The 18,692-nt window shown below is 41.5% G+C and overlaps 1 protein-coding gene across 2 annotated transcripts; it reads left to right on the top strand.

Moving 5' to 3' along the window:
- The first annotated feature begins 366 nt into the window (after positions 1-366).
- On the top strand, positions 367-18,114 carry LOC147157392 (DENN domain-containing protein 3-like). Of its 2 annotated transcripts, XM_086063529.1 has the most exons (30): positions 367-524; positions 3,687-3,780; positions 3,895-4,050; positions 4,130-4,265; positions 4,881-4,996; positions 5,062-5,192; positions 5,261-5,372; positions 5,586-5,705; positions 5,992-6,090; positions 6,184-6,303; positions 6,379-6,494; positions 6,569-6,724; positions 6,890-6,986; positions 7,096-7,199; positions 8,133-8,338; positions 8,408-8,567; positions 8,635-8,791; positions 9,752-9,968; positions 10,719-10,798; positions 11,106-11,285; positions 11,354-11,524; positions 11,971-12,100; positions 12,268-12,375; positions 14,335-14,432; positions 15,147-15,301; positions 16,150-16,216; positions 16,345-16,417; positions 16,503-16,621; positions 16,729-16,866; positions 17,028-18,114. In XM_086063529.1, exons 2-30 carry the CDS (start codon positions 3,700-3,702, stop codon positions 17,220-17,222), a joined length of 3,798 nt encoding a protein of 1,265 aa, XP_085919655.1. In that variant the 5' UTR covers positions 367-524; positions 3,687-3,699; the 3' UTR covers positions 17,223-18,114. The 2 variants fall into 2 exon arrangements, 1 of the variants encoding a protein (XP_085919655.1); XR_015091463.1 differs by lacking the exons at positions 16,150-16,216; positions 16,345-16,417; positions 16,503-16,621; positions 16,729-16,866; positions 17,028-18,114 and adding an exon at positions 13,602-13,722 and having other exon boundaries at positions 15,147-15,195.
- Positions 18,115-18,692: the final 578 nt, after the last annotated feature.

Here is an 18,692-nt window from a genome sequence, read left to right on the forward strand (position 1 = left end):
ACTTGACAACAACAGCAATCAAATTTTCTTACAAATCAACAATAACTGCCAAGGGAACAGTAGGTCACAGAAAAACAACAACAACAAAAAACAACAAAAATCCAAGTATCAATTATACCATGTTCACACACAATTGTAAATAACATACATAGCAAAAATAAAATAAAACAATTAAAGTAATAATTAAATGACAGTACATAAATGAAATCAGTACATGTTCAACTTAACAGAAAACGTTTTGCTGCCTTACGTCCGTGGAACTAAACAGGAAGTTGTTTTAATGTTGAAACGCCCACTCGGATGTAGATCTTACATTACAGCGAGTTTCACAATTCGCGCGGGCAAACTTTTTTTTTCTTCCTTTTTTTGTGGGGGGGACGTTTGCGTCACTTCACTCGATTCAGTCTGTCCAGCGTGTGAACGCCAACTGCCAACGTTTGGGTCGCTTTCGCCGTGGAAGATCTCGTAATGGCCGCAGGACTTTGAGGAAATTGCAGCTTGACTGTAGAAATGTTTAATTGAAGGCAAGTCATTTATTTTTTACGTCGTAACTAGGCGTCACTCATGTGCCAACTATTCTGCCAGAAGACAACACGACTACTCGATGTACTATCGTCGATTTGCGGACTAAAGAAAAAATAACTTAAATGAATGGAAGTCACTTTGACCAAGTCAATAATTCTAAAGTTGGAGAAAACTCACAACGTTAATGTGTTAAATGTGCTTCATTTATGTGTACATCAATTAAGTGGCCCACGGCATATACAGTACTAAAAAGGACTGCTATTAAGTTTGTTTTATATACAGTAGAGCTTTTCTAAAGTATTTTCCATTAAACAAATAACATTTCTCATAATAACACTGTGGCGAATAACAATTAATTAAACAAGCAAAAATGGTTTCCACCAATTTCTGCTCTGTGTTGTGATTCAAATTGAGAAAATATCAGATGAATGATCATCAAGTAACTGCTTTAAAATGGTCAATTTACATAGATAATCTAACCATAACATGTTATTAGCAGTTAAAAAAAAAAATACTGTAATATATGCAGTTGTTTTGGTTAACTTAATTTGGGGGACTTAACAAAAAACAGAAGTCATAAAAAAGTTTAGGGAATGCCTTGAGATCCAGATGTGCACCTCAAAGACTAATTTTCTCTCAAACACTGATTAATGTACAGATAAGATTAATCATAATAAACAGAAAGTAAAATAATAATAATGGGTCAAGTAGGAGTTGACTGTATAAAAAAACAACAACAACAAAACAGTGAACATAGCTGCAAATAGTGACAATTAAACCAAAATATAAGTTACTAATATCTGAAACCTCAGCAATAAAGGTTGAGGACAGCTGAAGTATTTCCCAATTTGAAATGCGACATAACAGGAGGGGTTTTAAATCCGCTTTCACTTCGGCCGCCACTTCCATGTGGGCCTTCTTCAGCTTGTCTTCATTGTTATTTCAGTTCTTTAAAACACCTGATGAGAAAATATGAGGCCAAACTTGTTTTGTCCTTGTCACTCCTACTATGCACAGCTTCGTTGCTATTGGTGAGTTTCTTTCTTCTTCTTCGTTTTAAAAGGAGGAGGCAGTAACACCTCAAATAAGTAAACGTGAACTTTGCGTGTGGATTGATAAGGTAACCCTCTTCTCCTCGTTCCAGTCTTCACTCTGACTATTTTGGACCAGCTGGAAAGTCATTGCAAAGATTGAAAGAAAAGAAAAAAAAACAAGGACTGTTGTAACTTCCCTTAATCACGGAGGTACAACAAGAACAAAAATGAGACTATCATCGTCACAGAGAAAAATGACATGTCATAACCATCTTGAGTCAATCCTGACTAAAAATCAGTCCTGACCGTAACCTTTATCAAAGAGGAAGGTTTTATTTTCCTGTTTACCCACTTTTATGTGGCGGTCAAATGTTATTCTTAATTGTTTACATTCATGGTTTTTATTTTTGGAAATACCGTAAAACAAGATTTTAATGTAATCAATGAGCACAATAAGAGGGCGCGGTTGGTTTGATATCGTGTGTTCTCGTCGTTCTGGTCAGCGCTCGAGCCGCCACGTTTTGGGCCGGCTGGGTTTTTACCACTTGCTGGCGTAAGCACTATTAGTTTCAGAATCACATCTGCGTTTTGTTAAGGGTTTGTGTTTCGATGTCTTGTTCCCACAAACACTTTTTTAACAAACCTCGTAGACCTCGTAGGGGGGGGTGATTTAAGTGTGCGTTTCCATGACACGCTCAGCTGGAGGCCGGAATGGACGAAAGAGAAACACTTTTTGAAGGTTAGGGACGAGACGGATGGAGCAGAGTAGAAGATTTAAAAACAAAAGTATTTGGGATGTGCGTTAAAAGTGAGTTTTGCTTGTTGCTCTAACTAATTCAAGTCAGATGTTTTGTGGCTAATACGGAAACGCCAAGCTGCCTTACACTGCACATGACATAGAGGACACAGTGGAGCCCCAGATGTCAAACATATGGTGTGGAAAGTAGGAAAAAAAGAGTTCCTTGGCCACCTTGACCCTGTCAACTTTGTATGAAGAAGCTCACTGCAGTGAATTAAGACAATGTTCTCTTCTTAGCTTTGATGACAACAGCATAGTGCAAACAAAGCAGTTGCAGATGTTTACCTCTGTCACACACACACTTTCATTCGCTGACACACACGTCACTCACCAGCCCAAGCACCGCCTTTTAACTTATTCACTGCCAATGACGGCTATAGACGTCAAAAATTCATTTGAACTATTTGTGTTAGTGTAGCATTTTTTTCTCTACTTTTGTTGACAAGAGTATGAAAACCTAGAACTTTTTTTATTGTACATTTAGAACAAACATAAAATTTGTGATTAATCGTGAGTTAAGTGGTGAAGTCATGTGATTCATTCGCCTGACACCCCTTATTTTTAATAATCTTTTCTTTTTTACAAAAAAAGAAGAAAATATTATTAAAAATTTGTGGCGTCAGGCGATTAAAATTTGTAATTGTAATTAATCTGAATTTTATATCTGTTCTAATTGAACAATAAAATACTTATTTAGGATTTCATACTCTTGCTAACAAAAGTGGATTTTTTTTTAAACTAATAGAAATAATTCAAATGAATTTTTGACGTCTATAGCCGTCAATGGCAGTGAATGAGTTAAAGCGACACACATTCACTGTCACAGGTGCTACAGTGTAGAAGGTAAATATGGTGACCTCAAGGGGACAAAAGTAATACCTGCTTCTCACATGCTTATTTTGTATTTGTATGGTTGTCTCGTCACAAAAAAAAAATGTTAAACAATTTAACATACCTGCTTTCTATTGTGCTCAATTTGGACATTTTCACTTAGGGGTGTACTCACGTTTGTTGCTATTTTCCTGAAAATGTCAAGCCTCGCTTAAAAATACTTTGTATGCCTTAAGTTCATCTGGAGGAAGTTTCACAAAGGGATGTATATTTATACAGAAACGTGTGTCATCACATCATGGGGCAATTTTGCTGGCTTTTAATTGGTTGGCTTTGAAACCACTCATGCACACACGTTACTGGAAACTTGAGTTAGTCACATTTTGCGCGCACCCAGCGTTCAGGGTGGTCTGTTGGGTTACAGTCAACTTTGACTAACTATTACTGCGATGTCATTAACTGTCATCCCACTGCCATGCATGTTATGTTGCTTTCAGTTTATGTGTGGAAATGGCGGAACTACCCTCGGGACTGTTTGAGGCATGCGTGGTGGTCGGAGCCTCCAGCGATAAGCTCAGAGACGTATATCAGGTATTTATAGATGATGGGAAAATATCAACTTTTTTTTCTTTTTTTTTGTCGTAAATCTACAATATTACTCTGCTGTCTCCATTTTTATTAATACATTCTATTCTTTTTTACCAGCTTCATCAACAAAATAAGTTTGTGGAATTTCCCCTTCTGGATGCAGAGGTCCTGCAGGTCTTCATCCCGCCTTTTGTTTCCAAGGAGACCAACTCCAGTCACGTGATTGGTCCTTCCTTTAGTCGTGTGCAGCGGCGGAGAAGCTTCATCAAGAAGGTATTTTGTAATATGGGACACTGTGGACACATTATTATTATTTTTTTTAAGGTTTACAATCTTATGACTGCTCATGTAGAAGAGGCGGGACCGTGCTCCCAATTCCGCGCACAACGGAGAAACCGCCAATCATTCGGAGGCATCCTCAGCAACGGAGGACATCAGCGTCCCGAAGGATCTGGACCTCATTGCGTTGCCTCAGCTCTGTTTTCCAGGTACGTCTGTCTGATTCTTGGCATGTCTTATTGGGTTTTTGTTTGGGAACTATAATATTTGTGTGAATGCTGAATGCATCTATTCAGTTACTCACACACAAGGTTATTCACGTTCATTATTTATTTTTTCCCCCTCATTTTTTCCATCTTCGTCCGATTTTCGCCATTCCAATTTCAACATGCTCCAAAAGTCCACGCCAGTCGGGCACATATTTTTCTCATTCCGCTTATGAAGAGTTTTTGCACGATGTAATATCTAAATTCTTCTATTAATTTTCAACAGGACTGGCGTTCAATTTTTTCTAAGTCCAATTTTCCACACATACAACTTGCCTTCATTGCCAGGTGTTTGATACTGCTGCGGTGGCGCACTTGGTGAAGAGCTTAAATGATTAAACGCATAATATCCGCACTCGGTATCAATGACAGCTTCCAGTATTATAGCACATTATTTAATATAAAAACAGTGTTCTATGGGTTTAGTCCAACTTCAATTTCATATAATAATCATTAACATCCATTATATTTGATATCATGTCACATTATTATTATTTTTATCATAAAGCATTCCACATGCATTCAAATAATCCAGTATCACTTTTTTCTTTTGGTCAGGTGGTCTTCAGTTGGCCAATGAGCAGAGAGAAGATGCATATCACTTCCTGGTTTTTACCGACCTGTTGGGGAATCGAACTCATGGCGTTGTGGCGCAGTACTACAGATCCGTACCGGTAGATACTTATTACAAGACGAGTTTGTGTTTTCCCGTCGTTGTCTCTGACTGGCTCGTTCCCAGTCCTGCCAGGAAGCCGCCATCCAGAACGGCCAACGGTGGATCTCATCCAAATGCCGACTTTTCACGGCCTTCGCCGTGTGCGTCATTTCCAAGTTCCCGTACTACAACGCCTTGAAGGACTGCTTGTCGTGGTAATACTTTAGAGCGTTTCCATTTTTGAAAGGCGACTAATTGATCCGTGTTATTTCCACTCTTTTAGTTTGCTAGCCCAGTTGCGTCCCGGGAGACAAGCCGACTTTATGGAAACCATGAAGGAGTTCTCCGCCAAGTTGTCCCTCGTACCTTTACCGCCTCCTGGACAACTACACGTGGTCAGAGAACTCATCTTTACTTACATTTGATGTATATTTTTGAGTATAGTGTTGGGATCCCAACGAAACTCCACACTGAAAGACTCTTTATTTGTGCTCCTGTTTTGGTTAGCAACAAAGTAAAACAATTTTTTAAATAAATATATTTTTTGTTTAGCAAATCCAGCACGTTATTAGATTCTTCTTCATACTCAATCTTTCTGTGTGTGTCAGTCCTTTAGCCTCCGCCCCCTCCTGGTGGTTCTTCCATCCAGGGAGGACCAGGACGGCCCCATCATCGACGTGGACTTGCACCTGCCTTTGCTGTGTTTCTCGTACGCAACACTCCTCCAGGTAACACCGCAGGACATTCGACTTTGCTTTTTTTTTTACGCTGCGATTGCGCAACATAAAAAGTAGACCGGCATGTGTTTGTTTACACTGCGGTGGCCGGAGTTTGACCTTTTAGCATAGCACTCCCCAGGGAAAGCTAGCGAAGAATTTCTGACCTACAAAGATGAAACTGTGTAAATTATGAGTAAGATATGCTAGCTTTTCAATATAATTAATGATTATAATGAAACGAGTTCAGTCATTCTAAAAACAAACAAACCTCTTCTGCCCTTTTCTGTTTTTTTAGATTTTGTCCTGCCTTCTCCAAGAACAACGTCTGGTCTTCTTCTCATCCGACTGGGCCAGACTCACTCTGGTTGCTGAGTGCCTCTTGCTCTACATGCAGGTCGGTAACCGAGGAACATTGTGCCGGCGCCGTCTTTTGGAATCGTCTCTACTATCTCCTTCCCTTATCTTTTTTTTTCCCGTCCCGATGCAGCCTCTCACCTGGCAGCATCCGTACGTTCCCGTGCTGTCTCGAGGAATGCTGGACTTTCTGATGGCGCCCACGGCCTTCATGATGGGCTGCCACATTAGTCATTTCGAAGAAGTGGCTGCGGTGAGCTTACAAATTTGTCATCCAGACCATATAGGAGCTTTATTTTGGCATCGTTTTTTGACTGTTTAATTCCAGGAGACAGAAGATCTCATCCTGGTGAATATTGACGATGGTATCGTCCAGTCGTCCTGGGCTGACGTCATCGACATTTCCACAATTCCTCTCACCGCAGCGGAGTGTTTTATTTCACGGTAACAACATAATGAGGTACTAAGGTACAACTGCTTGATTCTGAAAATGTCTTTGCGTGTGGGCGGATATTCAGAGCCGAGTCGCTCCAGCTTCACTACGACTTGGAGCTTTGTCACCAGGGATCGGCCACCGATGCCATGGGCCTGCAAGCTCAGCGGCGAATCTGGCAGAGAAGACTCAACAAGCAGATACAAAACATCTGCCTGGAGCTGCTGGTCAACATCTTCCGGCAAGTGTATACTGAATGTTTAGCGTGGTCAAGTGCTAAAAGAAAATCGGCTGTTTAAGTAATTACCAGTTGACTTCTAGTTGCTTCCGTATTTAAAGTAAGAAAAGGTATGGGGCCCATTTTGATTTGGAGTCTTAAAAATGTCCGTCGTGTGTCTTCTATCAGAGGGGTCCAGGACTTTCTAAACCACGAGCACCGAGTTTTTAACAGTGAGGAGTTTTTGCGGACCAGGGAGCCAGCGGATCAACCCTTTTACAAGAAGGTACACTATGAAATACACAAGAACGTCACATAAACTCTCAATGCAAGCACTGACCCTAACTGATCTTTTTATTTGTGTGTGTGTGTGTGTGTGTGTGTTCTGCCCCCAGGTTTTAGAGACTCACATCTTTCACTCATTCCTGCGAGACAGGCTGAACAGGAAACAGGACAGCTTCAGCCGCATGGAGCACAACACGCGCAACCGAGCACACAGGTACAGTATGTTCAGGTTCTGCCGTGATCCGAGCACCGTGGGACCAAGCAACCGTAACGCCGATGCAATTAGAAACGCTGCACATAATTATCGCTTGTCAATGTCACAGACCGGCACAGGAAACGTGCGTGTGCAGTCCTTAATGTTCAAAAGTCCAATTTTAGATTCCGTTTCTGGAAAATATTTAGTCAGTTGAGCTTTTGGTCAATTTCCTGACTGTATGTTGTAGATAAGACCATTTGTGTGTGTGGGGCTCGGGCAAGGGCTTTTTTCTCCATCGCCGGCCCTTTTAGGTCTTAAGTCATCAGACAGCCTTAATTTTAAGAAAGGAAAATAATATGAGCATTTATGGCTTAGATATTTTGTAAGAGTTCCTCTGAGGTACTTGTTTGTGGAATTGGGTGATGAAATGCTCTTAACCCTAACCCTAAAATAAAGAGAATACAATTTGTATGGTTAAAAAGGCGGCACGGTGGCTGACTGGTTAGCACGACCGCCTCCCAGTGCAAAGGTTGTGAGATCAAGTCCAGGCTTCGGCCTTCCTGGGTGGAGTTTGCATGTTCTCCCCCGTGCTTGCGTGGGTTTTCTCCGGGTACTCCGGTTTCCTCCCACATTCCAAAAAACATGCATGGCAGGTGAATTGGACACTCCAAATTGTCCATAGGTGCGATTGTGAGTATGGTTGTTCGTCTCTGTGTGCCCTGCGATTGGCTGGCAACCAGTTCAGGGTGTACCCCGCCTACTGCCCGAAGCCAGCTGGGATAGGCTCCAGCAACCCCCGCGACCCTTGTGAGGACAAGCGGTACAGAAAATGGATGGATGGATGGATGGTTAAAAAAAACATGCTGATATGATTATGTCATGCAGCTTTCATTAAAGCTGCTCCTTTGTCACAGTAAAGCACATTTCGCCGCCATTGTCGCCATTCTGCAGGAATCGTGTTGTGACGGAGTCACCCCGGCGTCCGCCCATGTCCGAGCTGTCCCGCAACGGCTACAACAGCTACGCCAGCCCGGACAGCCGACTGAGCAAGCGGCTGGGAGCCAGCATGCCCAACCTGGACCAGTCAGTCCACGAATCTCTCACTGCCATCAGCCCCGTCAGGCCGGCTTCTCTCCGGAAGATGACCCCTGACATTGGTGTGTTCATGCGCAGACGAGAAAGCTGTTGGCAACTCAAATCAACTGATGAGTGTGATCTTGTTCCAGGGTTGAAGGTTCCTCAGAAAGCTGTCATGGTTTTCCGCCTTCCCGAATTCCCCCCTCCTTTGGCGTATCATTATGTCCAAAACTATTATTCGGAAATGGTTGCAAGCCTGGGCAAGGTCATAAGCGCAACTCCTCCTGATGAATCTGCTCTGCTGGCCAGGTAATGAGGAAACTCGCAGGATTTAGTTGACATGCTTGTTATTCTGATGGATTCCTCTTTTGTCCAGGTATCATTACCTGCGTGGCTTGGTTAATACCGTGTCAAACAGACGTCTGGACGCCTTAGAGGACTTCCAGAGTCTTTATAAGACAGACTCCGACATCTTTCCTTTGCAGATGGTTAAATCTCTGGTGGACTCGCTGCCGGAAGCTGACCGTTTGCAGGTCTTAATTTGTTTTTTTTAATTTTTAATAATTTAGAAGAGTTCCCAAGTGTCCTAATTAAAGATCTCTGATATTGTTTGGTTGCCGTGACTAGGCGAGTGGCTACTTGTACATAGTCCAAAGAAAAAAAGCAAAAGCATCATATGTATTTTCACTCGGGGAAGCAGCACTTCATCGCCAAGCTGCCGTATAATGCTTTGTAACGAGTATGTAGTGAACACGTCAAACATGAATATCCCCCTTCCCAATTTCGACAACATAGCTAACCATTTGAGTTGTGCTAAGCTAAAGCTGTGAGCAATGCTAATTCTTGCTAACACTGCGACTCTGCTTACAGTCTGGATATTCACCCAGCCTTGTTCCAAGTCATGGGCGGAGAAACTCAGCAGTCGAGATGGATATAATGTAAATTAGTCCCGCAGTTACATCACAGTGAACTAAAAATGAAGGATGGCTTGCTAAATCACTGACAGATTTGTGGAAATGGGCAACTTTTCAACAGTTTTTTTAATAATAATTTTTTCAATATATATATATATATTATATAACACTTGATGAGTCCGCAGGCACCCCTGAGATCCATCTACAGTAATTTCTGGACTATAAGCCGCTACTTTTTTTTTTACTTGCATTCGACCCTGCGACTAATACAAAGGTGCAGGTTATCCATCAGATCACAATGGGGCGCACTATAAAGGAAGCGCAAGAGCGTCAGGCAGAGCAAAACAAACCAAGTCAGCCCAAATACAGTAGGAGAGACAAAACGAGAGCGAGACAGATTGCGCCCTCATTACGGAAAAGAAAGTAACGGGAACCCGGTGCGGTAGCATTAAAACACCTGCGGCTTATATGTGTAACACACACGAGTATTCCCCAAATTTAGCTAGCGCGGCTAATAGTCAGGTGCGCCATATAGTCCAGAATTTTCTGTAATAATGAGTGACTGTTATTGTGTTGCAGGCCGACAGGCGGCCGGAACTAAAACGTCTCATCATCCGCCTCAAGCGGGACCAGGAGCGCGAGCAACACGACAGCAAGAACGAGGAAGGCACCGTAAAGCGCTTCCAGCTGCCGAAAAAATACATGCAACTGGATGAGTTTGTCAAGTGCGTCCAGGAATCCGGGATGGTAAAAGACCAGGGGACCATTTACAGGCTTTTTGATGCTCTCACTGTTGGTGAGTATGACAGAAAATATCTCATTTGTCCCGCTTATGGGCAACACTCCCCAATTAGTTGCACCCATCTTTAATGAAGTAACTATATGTAAAATAAATGCCTCAATCCACAATTTGGGTTGTACTTGTACCTAAAATGTCTCCCACATGCTCTGAAGGAGTTTCCGCCACAAAACACTTCCTCAGGTTAAAGATTTGCTCGCATTTTTTAAGAAAGCGAGATTTAACACAGGACCTGTGGATGCAAGTCTCAACTCCCGTGACGATGAATATAGTCATCTCTATAATAAGAAACTCTGATGTCCGCTCCCAGTGGATGGTTTTCTTTCTACTACATTACACAAGAAACGCTCAAGGGTGTTTTGCGCATTGTAAAGAGCTGCCACTGTGACCTGACGGCATTCCTGTGTGCGATTAGCACAAGGCGAGAATAAGAGATAAGAGAGACCTGGAGACTGTAAATATTATTCTAGCAGGGGAGAGTCAGAAATAATTAAACATCGCTGTTTCCTTTTTTCCCCCTTGTGTCCTCTTTGTTTGGATGGTCCATTAAGATGCAACAGATTTCTTTTTTCACCTGAATTTATTTTCAGGCGACTTCGGGCTTCTGCTTGCTTGAACATGGCTCCTCTTGCTTTCCCCCCCCTGATAAACCTCCTTCATAATGTCGATGCGAGTTTCGTTTTACAATTTGACGCGTTCAATGAAAGACACGAGATACGAGCTATGTGTTTCTGTTGTTCATTTCAGGGCATCAGAAGCAGGTTGGTCCCGAGTTGTTTCGTGTTTTCTACACCATCTGGAAAGAAACTGAGGCTGAGGCACAAGAGGTGTGTATCCGTGAACTCACCGAGACAAATTATATAGCCTACATTTGTATTTTTTGAAATTGAAAACAGTTCCTCGGCGTCTTAACAAAAGGTCTCTGTCATTTTTGGGTCACCGTCAAACTATACAAAGGATAAAGAATTACAGAGGCATGTAGTTCGAGACTTGGGGATAGACTTTTTTGAAACATTTTTTTGTCTTCGTTTTTTCCACTATAGCAAAGAGAGGCTTCTTATAAGTCCATCATAATACTGTACTGTGATGAATCAACAAGTTCCGTTTTTTTTTTTTTTTTTTTTTTTCCCCCAGGTATGCTTGCCTGCATCTGTGTTGGAGCACATCGAACCCAGCGAGTGCGTCTTCAAGCTGTCCTCCTCGGTTAAGACCAGCCGTGGCGTGGGCAAGATCGCCATGACCCAGCGGCGGCTTTTCCTGCTTACCGACGGGCGGCCCGGCTACGTGGAGGTGGCACAATACAGGGATTTAGAGGTAAAAGAAGAAAGGTTTTGATATGGTTAATGCTCCACACGCTGAACGTCTTCTGATTTTCCCCGCAGGAGGTAAAAGTGTCCTCGGCTCCTTTCTTGCTCCTGCGAATTCCCAGCTTGAAGTTGCGCGTGCGAGGCAGGAAGGAGGCCTTTGAGGCCAATTTGAAGACGGAGACGGAACTCTGGAACCTGATGGTCAAAGAGATGTGGGCTGGACGCGACATGGCCGACCAGCACAAGGTAGCGCCGAATGAGGGAGTGTCTATATACTATAACAGACTGAGGATTTCCTTTGTAAAATATAAAAATGTGCTTCAAATGCAGTGGATATGAAAAGTGTACACACCCCTGTTCAAATGCTCAGCTTCTGGCGAGAGAGATAATTTATTTTGGCAGAACGTTAATGGCATCAAATGGTTGTGAATATCAGAGCACCACAAGAGAAAAATAAAACAACACCTCTCGGGCTTTTCAAATTGAACCAAAGCAATAACAAATGCAAAAAAATATAGCGTCGCTATTTGTTCATAAATAATTTGCTGTTCAAGTGGTTACGGTTGTACTTGTATGCATCTTTTATTTCCTAAAGAGAAGACTTTCTGTTTACACACAAAATGTTTACAGATGATTGTAACAACCAGTTCAACGAGGTATTTAAAAAAAAATAATAATAATTTTTGTTCCAGGACCCCCAGTACATGCAGCAGGCCCTGACCAATGCCTTGCTGATGGACGCGGTAGTGGGCAGCCTTCAGAGCAGTAAGGCCACTTACGCCGCCTCCAAGCTGGCTCACTTTGACCGCATCAAGATGGAAGGTAGACCAAAAACAAAATGCCATCACCAAAGGAAATAATAAACATGATTTGAATACAGATTGCTGAAGTTTAGCTTTTGTTGTTTGATATCCAAATGGTACCAGTTTTACCCTCAGGTTTCCTTCCACAACTTTTTTTTTTTTAATGCATTGTTTGTGTGTCTCCAGTGCCGATGATGGTTCCCAGGACGACCGCCGAGACGCTCAAGCACAAGATTAACCCTTCGCTGGAACTCGCCGAGCCTCGCACCGTTGACGTTCTTCTCTACACGCCAGGTAACTGAAATGAAACACTTTTGACCTTTGTCCTCACATCACACGCGGACGCTTCCTCCACCGCTGACTCTGTGTCACCAAGAAGTCGATTAGTCTGTCATAAAGACACCCATAAACATTCCCAAGCTCTTGTGGTGTCCTCTGCATGAACACACTTAATAGACGGGTTGATGTTAAGACAATCTTTCAAAAGCAAATATGGCTTATGCAAACATTGCCACCAGGAGCTACGGATGGCAACAAGACCTCACATTAGTAGCATAACTTTTGGATTTTTGGTTGTTTGCATTCGGTCCCTCATCTTACTGTATGTTCTTGAAAAATTTGAAATATAATGAAATTCTTTTTTTTTACTATATATTTTAATTTTGATCTTAACAGCCTAAAATGAATAAATATGCTTCGGATCACAATGACCCATGAGCGATTTCGGCATACCAAAGAAACTAATAAAAAAAAAATATATATACAAAAATATTATTTGAATATATTTTTTAAAAATAAGATAAATCTTCTTCATCTGTCCGTATTTGTTTTATTTTTATCATGCGTATTTAAAAACATATTTTTGAGTTTCCAAAGAAATCAAATGACTAAATATGCGGCGGGTCACATTGACCAAATAACATTTTTACCTTACAAAGAAACACATGGATATATATATATATATATATATATATATATATATATATATATATTATTATTATTATTATTATTATTATTATTATTATTATTATTATTATTATTATTATTATTTTTTTTTTTTTTTTTTTGTCAACCAACTTCATAATGCTGTCAATCTCCTGTTACAGTGTCGTCGGTCAATTTGACCCCTTTTGTAAAAATTTGAGAAATGATTTGCAAAATGTACACACATTTTTTTTCACCCCCTTTTCTTCTGTTTATTATGTTGATCCGTATTTTTTTTATATGTAATTATATATTTTTTAATTTCCAAAGCCCTAAAATGAGCAGGTCACAATAGCCAATGAATATTTTTAGTTTACTAAAGAAGCAAGCAGATTAATTATAAGGACATTCTGTGGAAATGTTATGGCCTATAATAATATAATGGCCGAGAGTGAAGTGCTTGTAAAACGTCATCAGTCTTCCTAAAGGAGCAAAGGTTATGAACTGCATAATTAAAAAAACAAAAAAAACAATGGTAATACATGTGAATACTCTGCGAGCATGTGGCGCCACTTAAGACGTCCTTCTGGTGGCAGGCTGGCTCAGCGACACAGTTCTTCCTGTCGCCTCTTTGCCATCTGCGTGGGGGAAAAGAACAAACGTGACCATTCAGACGACGGCCGTCAGCCTCTCCTCTCGCTCCGCTTTCATTTGAATGTAGGTCACTGAGTTGAATTCCTGGCGCTCTCCCAACAGCGCTCCCTCTTCGCCGGTCAAATAGCTTCCTTTCTCTCCCGCCTATGTCGTGCATCCTCTCCACGTTCTCACTCTCTCTCTGTTTTTTAAAAATAAACACCTCTTGGGGTCTTGAGTACAGGAATCTGACCGTTAGCTGAAGACGGGTGGGGTTGGACTTTAGCAAGTATTTCCATTCGTTCCTGAAGGAGGACATTTTTAGAATTCAAAAGTGGTTGTGTGTGTCTGTGGTGAGGGTTTACACTTGTTGTTTGGTATACGAAACAAAAACTCTTAAATCAGTATTGAGGTGGTTCACTCCTCTTTTGGTATGTGTAACAAAAACTCTTTGTTTCTGTTCTACACCCAAATTGTTCAGGGGTTAGTATGACCCGATGAATCATCATTTTCCGCCTCCAGTAAAAAGAACAAAATAAGGCCAGCACAAGAAGTACTATCATTTTTCTGTCATTCTTTAAAAAAAAAAAATTTGAATGACTAAATTTGACATGTAACATGGATAACCGGGTTGACTTAAAGCGGTTACACATTGGTGATAAAAGTATGAAATAACTGTATGTGTGCTTGTTTCAGGTCAGTTATGGGTGTCTGTGAGTGATGGCAAGGTGATGGTGTTTGATGCCTCCAGCTGGTCCCTGACGCACACTTGTCAAGTCGGCAACGCCAGACTGGTAAAAAAGCAAAAACATACAAAATGCACATAAATTGCCCCGAAATACCGTGTACAGTACATTTAAAAAACGTTCATATTTTGTTTGGTCGACACCCGACTAACTGCCTTGTTACCGGGCGGACTAGGGCCGTTAAACAGGCACAAACACGCATGCCACTGACATCAGCAACGCATAAACGAGTTTTCCTCCCATTAACTTTGGCTCCTTTGCTGGCCTCTCACTTAAACATGTTTTATGCGGCCACAGTGTTTGTTTCATTCGACCTTCAGTCACATGAAATGTGTTACCTTGGCTCTTTCCGATGCGCACACGGTTACATTTGCATGACATCTCATTAAACTGGAAAGTAGATCATTCATCTGTGTTTCAGTTGAGTTATTTCTCAGGAGAGTCTCCAGGAGAGTCCAAAGTGTGGCAAGGCATATTTGACCTTATGTTCTGGGTCATATTGCCATATTAAATTAACAAAAAACACATATATATATATAAACAATAATTATTGGGATTTTTTTGTTGCGTATTTGCAACGTAACCTAAATTATGACTGCTTGGTCATAAACGCAATCAGTTGGTGCAAATAGTGGAATTGTGGAACATGATTGCCATCTAGTGGAGACTTTCAGGAATGACAAAATGAACTGCCATCCACCACTAAACGCATGTGCTGTTTTTATTCCAAGCCTCATCATTCCTCAAATTGTGTTGGTTCAGAACTGCATGTTGGCCGTAGACAAAGACCAAGTGTGGATGGGCTCCGAGGATTCCGTCATCTACATCATCAGCATAGTGGCCATGGTCTGTAACAGGCAGCTGACGGATCACAGGTCCGAGGTGACCGGACTCGCACTCGACACGGACAAATACAGGTGAAGCAACAATCATTTTGGAATTTTGCTCAAAATACAGTTATGAAAAGCAGTATAATAAATTGGTGCCTAATCTATATTCATTTATAAGGTGAATATGTTTCTCAGTTGGGTTGAGGTCAGGGGATAACAGTGGCCACATCGTGTGTTTTTCTCCCTTAAGACAATTAGCGGCTAAAGCAACAATTTCGATTTTTTTTTTTTTTTTTTTTTTCCAAAATACAGTTCTACAAGGAACATGGAGGTCCCATAGGTTCTCAATAGGCTTGAGGATGGTGGCCACACAGTCATCAAAATATGAAATCATTTATTCCTCATTTTGAATGATGTGAATGTACAATTTAGATCAGGGTGTCAAACATACGGCGCGGGGGTCAGAACAAGCCCGTCATGGGGTCCAATCTGGCCCGTGAGAACAGAACACAAACTGACATTTCTCACTAAAATGAACTGTTGCTAATTTTGTCCACTGGATGGCACACTGACGACCACTTAAATTACATTCTGGCTGCTAATTAGGATTTGATGCAAACAAGAAATTTCAGAATACTCTGCAATTAGACAATCTAAAAATGGGAATATTTTTAGAATGTGCTTGTAATTATTTATTTAAAAAAAAAGAGGAAATATTTCAACATGTCCACGGATAAATTCAACTTTAAATTAAAATTTAGGTGAAAGTGGCCCCTGAATTTAAATGAATTTGACAGCCCAAATCCACATCATTCTCAGATTAAACTTGGTCGGACTTCATTGCTTCTAACATTAAAATAAATTTTCACCCCTACCAGTTGATTTCTTTTGTAACATTTTGCCCATATTCACACAATCATCATATTTTCTTTCAGCCAGAAGGTGGCATACTCCTGCAGCGCGGAGGGAACCGTAATGGCGTGGGATGTTTCCACATTGCAGGTCAGTTGTAATTCCAGAAAATGTGGAAATGTCTTTTGCAGCCATGGTTTTTGAATATTAGAACACCCACAAATAATAGGAAGAAAGTGACCACATGTATCCTAAAAATCCGAATGTCAACCCCTCAGGTGAAGAAAAACTTTCGCCTCTCCTGTGACCGCCTGCACTCGGTGTACAGTTACAACGTGACTCTCTGGTGCTGTAGGTATCTCAGTGTCCCTTTTTATCCGCTTCAAAGTCACCAAAGAAATGCATCCAACTGTGTGTTCTTTCTGATTTCTTCCAGGTTCCAGAGACAGCATCATGGAGGTGTGGAGGAACGGCACCTTAAAGCATCGTCTCAACCTGCCCGAGCAACACAAAGGCTCTGCGGCGGCATTCAGCTGTGTGCTGTTGTTACCTGAGGTAACACAAACACGCTTGCACTTGGTCCTCTTTCAAGTGGTTTGCGAGCGTTTTTCCTCGTAAGATACATAACGTAAAGTGAATTTGCGCGTGTGTGTGTGTGTCAGAGAGAGGAGGTATGGAGCGCATGCGTTGATTCCGGAGACGTTTGCATTTGGCACACGAAAGATGCGTCCAAGCCTTACCACCGGGTGGCGCTACAGGACTGCACTGGATGTCGCTGCATGATTAAAGTGAAAAACCAGGTGAACACACGTCACATAAAAAAAAAACGTTAGATGAACATTTCAAATGTGGAGAAAGCTCATCCCCTGACCTCGACCCTATCGAGGAGCCTTTCATCCACCGGCGATGTCTGGCAGTTGTGATCATCTCGGCAGCGACTCAAAATGGCTTCTCTCCGCAGGTGTGGGTGGGCGCAGTAGGCCGCTCCTCCACCAAAGGGAAGATCTACATACTGGACGTGGACCGCCGGCAGGTGCTCAAGGAGCTCCACGGCCACAGCGACAAGGTGACGGCGCTGTGCTCGGCCGAGGACCGCTACGTCCTCAGCGGCGCCGCCAAGCACGATGGGAAGATCGCAATCTGGAAGGTGGAGTAGGAAGTGTTGTTTGCAATCAGGTGACCACTTCATGTGTGTAGGAAAAACGGAGACTGACGCAGAAAACCGTCTGCCTTGTACCCTCAGTATCGACAGTAGTATTATGTAAGCCAGCCTGGCTGTGAATTCATTTCGTTTATTGGAACTTTTTATTCCGGTTGTGAAGATGGCAAAAGACACTATAACCCTCGCTTAAACCCAGTCATGAGCTCACACAAGTTACTTACCGGTTTATATGTATCATAATATTTCACTATATTGCTGCCTGTAAAACGAGGCATTTTCCAAGTTGCTACTTTATGTATTGTGGGATTGAGATGGACAAGTTACATGTTCAACTTGACACGTTCACTATTCACTGTATAATGGTCAGATTTTTTTAAAAATTAAAATAATTTACCTCACTTCTTTAAAAAAGGAACAAACATGGAATGGGATGGACGAAATAGACCCCCTGGAGGTCATGTCAGGGTCAAGTGTGTTCTGTAAAAAATGCAACATCGGATTTATGCCAGGTTTTCCGTAGTAGCTCGGCTTTTGCGTTTTGGAGGGACCTATGAAAGAGTAGTTTCCTCACAGGTTTTTTAACCTCTTATATGAAGGAAATAAAAGCAACCAAATAAAAACAACAAAAATCACTTTAAGGTCATAAAATGCCTCAAACATATTTATAGCTCACTATTTAATCTGTACTGTGGATCACTCGGTATTTTCATTGTGTTTCTGTACATTGTATTTTTAATTGCAATATAATGGCACTTTCTATTGCAGAGGAAGAAATGTAACACATTTGTACTGTTGTTTTTTATGTGATACTTTGTTGAAAGTGTACAAAACACTTGAGATTTTTAACAGTAAACGGCACATAATGTGTGACGTCAACACTTTCAAACGTGCATTTGTTGTTTGTACACCACCTTCAGTTGCTACTTTCTGCCACCGGAGGGCGCTGTGGTTAATGTTTACAAGTGGTAACAAAAACGTGACACGCCTTCCTGCTCGAGGAAAACATTGCTTATTGTCCAGACAACTTCTTTTTTTTTAATCCATGTGTGCTGTTAGTTTTTGTGCATTGCGTTCAAATTCTACATTCTATTCTATTTTAATTTATTTAATGGGTTTACGTACAGTAATATTGCCCCCACATGAGCTTCTTCACCTATGACCCGGCAGCGAGACTGGGTGAAAATCTGCCATTTTTGAGTAACTGCTGGACCACACTGTCTAAAAGGTAAGCAGAACTGCATTGAGTTTTATTGGATTACAGCATTGCTTTGTGATTGCTCAGTGATGTTGTGAACATTGTTTGAATGTTTTTTTTTGTCACGTTGCACACAAATCCAATGACGTGTATGAAGTGCTGTCTCCATGAGTGAAAATACATTATTCTTTAAGCACTTGTGCTTCTTTCCCTTACACAGTAAGCTGTGATTCTTGATTCTTGGGATGTTTTGATGAAAGCACTTCACG

The sequence above is a fragment of the Leptonotus elevatus genome, chromosome 19 (genome assembly GCF_054856555.1).
Source record: "Leptonotus elevatus isolate MCC_2025b chromosome 19, RoL_Lele_1.0, whole genome shotgun sequence".
In the NCBI taxonomy this organism is placed as follows: domain Eukaryota; kingdom Metazoa; phylum Chordata; class Actinopteri; order Syngnathiformes; family Syngnathidae; genus Leptonotus; species Leptonotus elevatus.